At 47.5% G+C, this 11,073-nt stretch overlaps 1 protein-coding gene across 2 annotated transcripts in view; it reads left to right on the top strand.

Annotated features, from left to right (window-relative positions):
* The first annotated feature begins 1,124 nt into the window (after window positions 1-1,124).
* The window catches only part of SEL1L (SEL1L adaptor subunit of ERAD E3 ubiquitin ligase), a 68,108-nt gene continuing 58,159 nt past the window's right edge, over window positions 1,125-11,073 (top strand). For both annotated transcript variants that reach the window (XM_029054920.2, XM_029054849.2), the window contains exon 1: window positions 1,125-1,304. In XM_029054920.2, the coding sequence (XP_028910753.1) occupies window positions 1,229-1,304 (76 nt within the window). In that variant the 5' untranslated portion in view covers window positions 1,125-1,228. The remainder of the gene's footprint in view (window positions 1,305-11,073) is intronic.

Genomic DNA, 11,073 nt, shown 5'->3' with positions numbered 1-11,073 from the left:
ACCTCAGGGGCCAATAATAATAATAACCTTATCTGTTAAACTCTTACTATGGGCCAAGCTCTGTTCTAAGCGCTGGGGTAGATATCAGGTAGTCAGGTTGTCCCACGTGGGGATCACAGTCTTAATCCCCATTTTACAGATGAGGTAACTGAGACACAGAGAAATTCATTCAGTAGTATTTATTGAGCACCTCCTATGTGCAGAGCACTGGACTAAGCGTTGGGAATGGACAATTCGGCAGCAGACAGAGACCATCCCTGCCCAGTGACGGGCTCACAGTCTAAACGGGGCAGAGCAAAACAGAACAAAACGAAAACAAGGCAACACCACCAAGTGAGTGATGGGCCCAAAGTCACAGCTTGGCTCAGTGGAAAGAGCAGGGGCTTGGGAGTCACAGGTCATGGGTTCGAATCCTGACTCTGCCACTTGTCAGCTGTGTAACTGTGGGCAAGTCACTTCACTTCCCTGTGCCTCAATTCCCTCATCTGTAAAATGGGGATTAAAACCGTGAGCCCCACGTGGGACAACCTGATCACCCTGTGTCTACCCAGCGCTTAGAACAGTGCTCTGCACAGAGTAAGCGCTTAACAAATACCAACATATAAGTAGCGGAGTGGGATTACAACCCACGACCTCCGCTGTTCTTTCCACTATGCCACGCTACCCGCCCCCGCTCCGGGAGGCCAGGGGACTGGAGGGCCGCACGGCATTATGGAGAATGTAGTTCCCCTCCCTCGAGGGCGAATGGGCCCGAGCGAGGGCCGCGCGGCATTATGGAGAATGTAGTTCCCCTCCCTCGAGGGCGAATGGGCCCGAGCGAGGGCCGCGCGGCATTATGGGGAATGTAGTTCCCCTCCCTCGAGGGCGAATGGGCCCGGGCGAGGGCCGCGCGGCATTATGGGGAATGTAGTCCCTTTCCCTAGGGGTGAATGGGCCCGGGCGCTGCCAATTAGCGGGGGCCATGTCGGTGCGGCCGTGGCCCAACCGGGTGTCGGCCCTGCAGCCTGCGTGAGATCTGATTGGCCGACGAGCGACCCACCCGGGGGGCGAGGAAGGAGGCAAGGCCGGCGATTGGGCGGGCCCTCCGCAGCGGCGGGCGCGGATTGGCTGCGCTGCGGGCGGCGGAGCCGGGGCCCAGCGGTCGGAGCAGGAAGCGCGGGGCCCGGAGTGGCGGCGATCTCGCGGCTGTCGGGGGCCATCGGAAGGGCGGACGGGCCCCGGCGGGAGGATGCGCGTCCCGGGGGCGCTGTGGCTACTTGTCTGCGGGACGCTGCTGGGCTGCGGCTCCGTCCTCTCGTCCTCAGGTCAGTGGGCGGCGGCTCTTCCTCTTCCTCCACGCCCGCCCGCTCCCGGGCCCCGAGGGTGGGCAGAGCCCAGCAGGCCGGGGGCCAGGCCTTCCACCCTCGGCTCTCCTTTCCCTCCCCCTCGCCCCGGCTCCCTCCTCCTGCTCCTTTTCCCTCCCACGGCGTTTGTGTCTCTAGCTACATATTTATTATTCCCTTTATATATATGAATGATGTGTGTATATATAATCCCCCGATTAGACTGTGAGCCCGTCAGTGGGCAGGGATTGTCTCTGTCTGTTGCCGAATTGTCCATTCCAAGCGCTTAGTACAGTGCTCTGCACATAGCGCTCAGTAAATACTATTGAATGAATGAATAGATCCCTAATTCTATTTCTATTGATGCTTGTCTACTTGTTCAGTTGTCTGTCTCCCCCCTTCTAGACTGTGAGCCCGTTGTTGGGTGGGAATTGGCCCTCTTTTTGGCTGCATTGTTCTTTCCAGAAGCGCTTAGTACGGTGCTCTGCACATAGTAAGCGCTCAATAAGTGCTATTGAATGAATGAATATATCCCTAATCTCCCATTTATTTCTATTGATGCTTGTCTACTTGTTCTGTTGTCTGTCTCCCCCCTCCCCGCTTCCAGACTGTGAGCCCGTTGTTGGGTGGGAATTGGCCCTCTTTATGGCTGTATTGTGCTTTCCATAAGCGCTTAGTACAGTGCTCTGCACATAGTAAGCGCTCACTAAATACTATTGAATGAATATATCCCTAAACCTATTTATTTCTGTTGATGCCTGTCTACTTGTTCGTTTGTCTTCCCCCCCCCCCCCCATACTGTGACCCCGTTGTTGGGTGGGGGTTGTCCCTCTTTTTGGCTGTTGTTCTTTCCAGAAGTGCTTAATACAGTGCTCTGCACATAGTAAGTGCTCAATAAATGCTATTGAATGAATATATCCCTAATCTCCCATTTATTCCTATTGATGCTTGTCTACTTGTTCTGTTGTCTGTCTCCCCCTCTTCTAGACTGTGAGCCCGTTGTTGGGTGAGATTGTCCCTCTTACTGGCTGTATTCTTTCCACAAGCGCTTAGTACAGTGCGCTACACATAGTAAGCACTCAATAAATACAATCGAATTAATGAATGAACCAGGAAGCCACGGGCCGTCCCCTGTACAGGGCCTTTTTCCCTTCTCCTACCCCGGGATCCTGTTCGGGGGAGATGAGCGTTGAGGGCCGAGCGGCCGTTTCGGACCGCTGGGATGAGGAGGATGATGATGATAGTTATTCATAACAATAATAGTAACCGAGGGGGTTGCTAAGGCCTCACTATCTGGCAGGCACTGTGTCCCAAGCGCTGGGGTAGAGGCAATACAATAATATGCCACCCTCCCCTAAGTGAGGATTCTAGTGGAAGGGAGAGGAAGAAAGGGTTTTGCAGATGAGGAAACTGAGGCACGGAGAATTTAAGGGGCTTGCCCAAGGTCCTAGAGCAGGTAGAGGGCAGGTCCAAGATTAGAACCCAGGTCCCCTGACTCGCAGTCCTGTTCTCTGTCCATTAGGCCTTGCCATTTGGGTGCTGCAGAAGGCTTGCCTGGGGATGTCTGTGATTATTTATATTTGCATTTGTTAAGCACTTACTATGTGCCAAGCACTGATCTAAGCGCTGGGGTGGATACATCAGGTCGTCCCATTTGGAGCTCACAGTCTTAATCCCCATTTTCCAGATGAGGTAACTGAGGCACAGAGAAGCTAAGTGGCTTGCCCAAGGGCCCAGAGCAGGTAGAGGGCAGGTCCAAGATTAGAACCCAGGACTCATGACTCACAGGCCTGTTCTCTGTCCATTAGGCCTTGCCGTTTGGGTGCTGCAGAAGGCTTGCCTGAGGATGGTCGTGACTATTTATAATTGCATTTGTTAAGCACTTACTATGTGCCAAGCACTGATCTAAGCGCTGGGGTGGATACATTGTAATCAGGTTGTCCCATTTGGGGTTCACAGTCTTAATCCCCATTTTTCAGATGAGGTAACAGGCACAGAGAAGTTATGTGGCTTGCCCAAGGTCACACAGCAGACAGTTGGTGGAGCTGGGATTAGAGCCGTGATGCCCAGAGAAAACTACTTCCATTTCAGGCCAGGCCTAAACCCGTTGGAGAATCCGTCCCCCAACACCCTCACCAGTCCTGTTTGTGGGTCCGAGGTGTCAGAGGATCTGTGCCATTGTCACTAGGGGAGGCAGCCTCAGCTACTCCAGGTGCAATCGCGGTCAGCAAAGGGACCATCCAGCAGTTGACATTGACCATCGTGGTGACCTTTAAATAAGAGCAGCAGTGTAACCTGATGGACCCAGAGGGCAGGGAGACAGGGGACCTGGTTCATAATCCCAGCTCTGTCCTTGATCTGCTGTGTGTGCTATTTACTGAGCTCTTACTATGTGTGGAGCACTGTGTTATGCATTTGAGAGAGTTCAGTAATAGTGGTATTTAAGTGCTTATTGGGGCGGATACAGGAAAATCAGGTTCCTGTCCCTCATGGGGCTGAAATCTTAATCCCCATTTTACAGAAGAGGTAACTGAGGCACAGAGAAATTAAGTGACTTGCCCATGGTCACACAGCAGATAAATGGCTGAGCTGGCATTAGAACTCAAGCCTTCTGACTTCCAAGCCCATGTTATATCCACTGGGCTATGCTGTGCTCTTTAAATACACCAGAATTGATAGACAAGTTCCCTGCCCATTAAGGAGTTTACAGTCTAGAGGACTTGGACAAGTCATTTGACTTCTTTTTGCCTCAGTTAATTTGTTCTCCTTCCCTCTTAGACCAAGCCCCATGTAAAACATTGACTATATCTGATCCGATGACGTCTGTCCCAACTCTTGGCATGTAGTAAGTGCTTACCAAATATCACAATTATTATTAGGAAGAGTTTAACGTGACACCTGCCTTGGGCTCAAAGTATGATGTGCCCAATTTGCTGCCTTAAATTATGTTTTGAGAGGAGTAGGTTGGGCACGAGGGAGAGTAGTGCCCCAAACGAAGTCAAATGTGTCATTGTAAAATTCAGAATTAGCAACACTTGCTAGTATTCTGTGGAGAATTTGCCTGAAAGGGCGAAGGCAGTGGTGATCAAGTGTGAACACGCACTGGGTGCACTGCACTGTATATTTATCAAGGGCCTGGCGAGGACAGCAGAGTGGCTGAGGAGACACATTCCCTGCCCACTAGGAGCTGACACGCCAAAGACGGAGGCCGAAAATATTTACCCATAGTGTGACGAGCATGAAATACAGATGTGCTAGAGATGGCTGCAGAGGTGGTTCGACTTGGGATGTTGGGATTTCATCTGGGATGGTTGTTGGAGGAGGTGGGATTTTAAGAGGAGGTTGAACATGGGGAGAGCTGTAGTCTCTGCATAAGTTTTGGTGTGAGATACCATTGCAGGCCAAGGGAACAAGTAGAGAGAAGTACACATGGGTCTGCTCTGGAGGAATAAAGAGAGCGAGCAGGTGGAGAGAGCTGATGATGTAGGCTGGGAGCCCTGCAGCTGGTCCTCTTTGCCTGCATAGGCCTGGGAGTCAGAAGGTCATGGGTTCTAATACTGCCTCTGCCACTTGTCTGCTGTGTGACCCTGGGCAAGTCACTTTACAGATAAGGTAACTGAGGTACAGAGGAGTAAAGTGGGCATTGGGACTGAGCCCCACATGGGACAGGGACTGTGTCCAACTTGATTTGCTTGTATCCACCCCAGTGCTTAGTACAGTGCCTGGCACATTGGCGCTTAACAAATACCATGATTGTTGTTATTTATGTGGTGGACATTGGGAAGCCAGTTGAAGTCTTTGAGGACTGAAGAGAGACAGCGTGGCTAATCGGAAAGGTCATGGGCCTGGGAATCGGAGGACCTCTGTTCTAAACCACACTCTGCCAATTGTTTGCTGTGTGACCTTGGGCAAGTCACATAATCATATTTATTGAGCACTTACTGGGTGCAGAGCACTGTACTACGTACTTGGGAGAGTACAGTATAATAAAGTTGAAGGCACGCACTCTGCCCATGGTGAGCTTTCTCTGTGCCTCAGTTTCCTCAACTGAAAAATGAGGATTAAATCGTATTCCTACCTACTTAGACTGTGAGCCCTGTGTGAGACAGGGACTATATCCAACCTGATGAACTTATATCTACCCCAGTGCTTAGACCAGTGCTGGTTACAGAGTAAACACTTTACAAATACCATAAAAAAAATTCCTGCCAAGCAACCCTTTGAGAAGGTGATCTTTTCGACAGTGTGGACTATTGACAGAAGTGAAGAGAGACTGGAGAGGGGAGACTAGCAAGATGGCTGATGCAATAGTCCCCCTATATGAACAGAGTTTGATTTTCCTTCCCCCTCCCCTTCCCCAGCCCCCAGAATCTTGTTTTGCATAGCACCTAACAACTTACCTGACATAGAAATATTTTGGTGAGGTGAAAGAAAACCTTACCTGACAGGGATTTGAATAGCCTAGGCCTTAAAGTTAATAAAGGTGCTGCTGTTCTGCTCTGTGGCTCAAGTGTCATCCAGAGCTCCTTGATGTTGTTAAAATAATCTTCTAGATTCTAGTGGACTCTTTTCTTCTTTCATTGTTTAAACTGCTGTAGTTTATATGGCATTTAGCCTGAAGGTTTACCCCTTTCTGTTAGAGACAGGCTTAAAATATCAGGTATTAAGTTTTGGTCCTATTCCAAATGGGAAATTCTTCTCTGCTGAATTTTATCTTGATAAAGCACCCTCCTTCTGGGGAAATGGCAATTAATTGTGTGCCTAGTACATGGAGTACTTTGGGCAAATTGAAATGAAAACTTCCTTGGTCTAGCCTCTAAACTCGTTATGGGCAGAGAACCTCTCTGCCAATTTTGTTGTATTTACTCTCCCAAGCGCTTAATACAGTGCTCTGCATAAGTAAGCACTCAATAAATATGATTGATTAAGCAATCAACTGGGTCACTTACCACCTGACATTTTAGTATTTTGTTTCAGAAATCCTTAAAATGAAATCAGCCCACCATTCCCCAGGCAGGATTTTCTTGCGGTGTGTGCACAGTAAAGAGCAAAGTTGTTTTCCTTCACCTTGTGCCAATTATCAACTAAGTAATCTCCCAGTGCTTCAGTTTCTCAGTCTCTGAAATTGGAGTGGTCAGGAATTTGGGTGCAAAATCCTTTGCAACTTCTCCCTTAAAGGTTTTACTGTAGCCCAGACAGTTCAAGTACTGCAGTATATTTATTGAGTACCTCAGCCGGAGCCCTGAAAAACGATTGGCTAACATGGGCAGCGAAGACAGTAGCAGCCGCCAGGGCTGCTGGCTTAGGGCTCTCCAAGGCAGCATTGTTGTTACGCTACAATTTGGTCATCAGTGGCCATTGCATGGAAAAACCCAGCCTGCCCATCCCAATGCTGAATCCCTGCCCGCCTTCTTGTTGCACCCTGAGCCCCAGCGGGCCATAACAAAAAAGAGTGGGTCTAGTAATCCATTCCTTTGTGCGGGTTCTCATCCCTGAAATCTCAGGACTGAAGCTCATCAATTATTTCCAATAATGATAATAATTGTGGTATTTGTTAAGCATTTACTATATGCCAGCCACTGTTCTAAGCAAAGGGGTAGATACAGTGTAATCAGGTTATACCCAAGTCCATGTTCCACCTGTGGCTCACAGTCTTAATCCTCATTTTACAGATGAGGTAACTGAGGCACAGAGAAGTGAAGTGATTGGCAAATACTCAAGGTCCCACAGCAGACATGTGGCAACACTGGGATTAGACCAGGCCTGTGCGTTATCCGCTAGGCCATGCTGCTTCTTATTATCATCACCATCCTCCAAATTGCATATTGCAAGCGCTTGTAATGGCATAACTGACCATTCCACATGGTTACCTTAGGTGCCTTAGGTGATCAAACAGGAGATAGGTGAAAAGGGTTCTAATCCTGAAACTTCAGTTGATCTTCTTGTCTCCAGTTTCTGTTGCTCAAATGTAGGGCAGTAAAATAAATTATTGCTAGAGCTATATTGGGTTTTGCTGAGCAGTCCCAGTGTGATAGCTCAGTGTGGTTCAGGTGCCCGGGGCCTTTATCCAGCATTTCCTGTGATCCTCCAAGATGCTTTAGAACTGATTTCTGGGGCAGGAAAAGCAATACCCTTAAATTTGAGCTTTTTTTATTCCAACCCCAAATTTACCCCCGAATCTCTATATGCCTTTGGCAAATTACTTCTGCTTCAGTTTCCTCATCTGTACAGTGGAGATGACTAGAATTCCTGCTGCGAGCTATAGCCAGGTATGGAAAAGCCTTCTGCAAGTGGAAGGTGTCCTAAAAGAAATTCTTTCTGCTCTCCTGCCAGGGTTATTTGGTTTCCAGCCATCTTCCGATGTAGTAGCTAATGCTCAAAACTTTCCCATGGGTGTGCTATGGAATCGTACTTGGTGATTTCTCATGGCACTCCTACTTGGCTATTGTACGGTGGGTTTGCCGGGCATGTGCTCAGAGCAGCCGCCGTCATGTGTCCAGAGATCGGACACAGCAGGCCCCCAGGGCAGCCTTGGGCACCCACGCACAGCTGGAGGGGTTTTTAACTTAGTCCCTGCAAATAAGTACAGTACATTGTGAAACTCCAGTAGTGGAACATAGTACACTGGGAAATACCAGGGCGATAAAAGTTTAAAAGCTCGAACCGGTAAATTAGATGTACTCAACTGTCTAGGCCCAGGTAAACATCAAATTGCTATAGGCAAAGCTCTCGGTTTGCTCAGATCAGCCATGAGGCTATTAGGATTCATTTTTTAATATTTTTTAAATGGTATTTGTTAAGTACTTACTATGTGCTAGGCACTGTACTAAGCACTGGTGTAGATTCAAGCTTATCAGGATGGACCCACAGTCCTTGTCCCGTATGACACCTAGTCTTATTCCCCATTCTACAGGTGAGGGAACTGAGGCACAGAAGTGAAGTGACTTTCCCAGGGTCACACTGGGATTAGAACCCAGGACCTTCTGACGCCCAGGCCTTATCCTTTAGGCCATGCTGCTTCTCTTTTTCTAATTTGAACTCATAATCTGCTTTTATAGAGTCACACTGCCATCTGATCATTTGAAGTATAAATGCTTTTATTTGTTTTATCACTCGAAAAATATATTTAGCTGTAATCAGATTTTTTTGGATAATGGAGATGTTTCCCTGTGCTCTATGTCTTTTTGTCATTTAGTGCTCTTTCTCTTAACATAGGGCTAACTGGGGTTTCTCAAGAAAGGCCGTCCTCAGACTTAGGACATAATTGGTGCCTGGACACTGTCTTAAGCCAAAACACAGTTTGAAATCAATCTTCTTATGGGATCAGCATTATAAGTAGGGGATCGGTTCCCAAACCCAGTCTGGGTACTCTATTCCCAAATTGTCCAGAGTTATGTATTCATTCAACAGTGCTATAAGAGCACTGTGGCTACATGAATGAGTTTTTACTGACCTTGGATGCCATCTGGGAGCAGCTAGCAAACTGTGTCCCAAACTGTGACCCGTGGGCCCGGCAAAGCACACCGACCCCTTCACCGAGCCCCCAGGCCTCTTCTGTTATCTTTATCACTGTCATCATCCCTCTTCTGTGCAGTTTCTGTTCTTCAGGCTTTGGCTTAGTAGCTGCAGCCAACACAGCCATCACAAGGTTGGGGGCTGGGCTGGGTAGTGCCAGTGGAGGAGGATGGGGAGATGGTCAGTCAGGGAGGAGGACTGAGGGAGCAGGCCCCTCTTCCTCCCCTGCTGCCATCCACCCCCGCCTCTTGCCCCAGTTAGTAATTTTTTTTTTGTGATCATTAAGCTAAAGCCCACGTGCCACAGCATACATTTAGAAACATCGGAAGTACTGCTTGTCATCTCTGAAAGAGTCATAATTTGAGAATTTTATAAGTAGAACAACGTCAGATGTAGTTGGAAAGTTGAGCCGTCTTGGTTTTGAAAGATCTAAAATTTATCATGTGCTGAAAGAGTGTGCTTCTTGGGGTCCAGATAAGGGCAGAGCTACCAACTCAATGTCGATATCCTGAATTGTCCTCATTTTCTGATATAGTCCTAGCATAGCATGCTTGGCATGCTATGCTACGCCAAACTGATTCTCTTTCCCTCTTCAAAACCCTACTTAAAAATCACCTCCTCCAAGAGGCCTTCCCAGACTGAGCTCCTCTTCCCCCTCTACTCCCTCTGCCATCCCCCCCTTTACCTCTCCGCAGCTAAAGCCTCATTTTCCCCTTTTCCCTCTGCTCCTCCCCCTCTCCCTTCCCATCCCCACAGCACTGTACTCGTCCGCTCAACTGTATATATTTTCGTTACCCTATTTATTTTGTTAATGAATTGTACATCCCCTTGATTCTATTTAGTTGCCATTGTTTTTACGAGATGTTCTTCCCCTTGACGCTGTTTATTGACATTGTTCTTGTCTGTCCGTCTCCCCCGATTAGACTGTAAGCCCGTCAAACGGCAGGGACTGTCTCTATCTGTTGCCGACTTGTTCATCCCAAGCGCTTAGTACAGTGCTCTGCACATAGTAAGCGCTCAATAAATACTATTGAATGAATGAATGAATGGCATACTGTGACTGACTTTGTGGGGAGAAGGGGTGCTGGAACTTCAGCCCTACCACCATCTTGTTTCCAATCCCAAGAACTGCATTAGACCTAACAGAGATTGCCTCTTTCCACTTAGGCCCTTGAAAGTACAAGACCAACAGATCTAGAAGAGTTTAGCAACAGCTTCCTACCCACAAGATTCTACCAGAGAAATACCATCTGGGAGACATGTGGCAGTCTTTGTCCAAAGAGCAAAATGCTCTTGCAAATGTGGCTTTCTTTTGCAATATCCCTGCGACCAAGGCATAGGCTGTCATTTTCTTTTCTAATTTTACAGGCGACCCAAAGAGTTTATCTTGTTGCTTCCCAAAGGGGAGTGAGTGTGTGTGTGTGTAGCATACCAGGGGAGGGCAAGTATTTGGGCTGAAGGGCCCTGAATTTGTTTACCTGGTAGGGAATGCATGGTTTTCCTATCCCTCAGGCAATAATGGGAGGCGGAGGAAGGGATAAAGTGGCTTAAGAGGTGGAAACCATTGTATTTGGTCTTGCCTGGACTCAGACCAAATTGAAGATGCTGTCAGCATCTCCCACCACACCCCACAGCCCCTAAAGCCACTGGACATATTTGGGGGTGCCCATGGGATGGAATGAATTAAACAACAGGCTAAATAGCCAGACTATCGCTGGCATATCCCTGACTAGTTCTTTTCCCAGTGAAGCATTATTTTTTGGTATTTTTCCCCTTCTCTTTCTCTGAATATATATACATATATATAATCTATATTATATAATCTATATAATCTAATATTATATAATATAATATAGATTATAATATGTATTATGCATAATATAAAATATATGTGCCTTTGTTCATTTGTTCAACAAGAAACAGATTAATTTGACAGTCATTTTTTAAAGAACACCCATCTCATTATACAGTCTTATGATCTAGCAAGTGAAAGTTAACCCTCTTTTGCAAAACCAAAGTTCACGGATAGAAAAGCAATATAAACCATGGGCCATGGCATGTCAGCTTTTGGTCAGGTACATTGAGAAGCAGCATGGCATAGTGGCAAGAGATGGGCTTGGGAGCTAGAGGTTGTGGGTTCTAATCCAGGCTCCATCACTTGTCTGCTGTGTGATCTTAGGTAAGTCAGTTAACTTCTGTGCTTCAGTTACCTCATCTGTAAAATGAGGATTAAGTC

The sequence above is a fragment of the Ornithorhynchus anatinus genome, chromosome 1 (assembly GCF_004115215.2).
Source record: "Ornithorhynchus anatinus isolate Pmale09 chromosome 1, mOrnAna1.pri.v4, whole genome shotgun sequence".
Classification (NCBI taxonomy): Eukaryota; Metazoa; Chordata; class Mammalia; order Monotremata; family Ornithorhynchidae; genus Ornithorhynchus; species Ornithorhynchus anatinus.
Note: the sequence above shows the minus strand (reverse complement) of the source record. Positions and strands in the feature narration are given on the sequence as shown.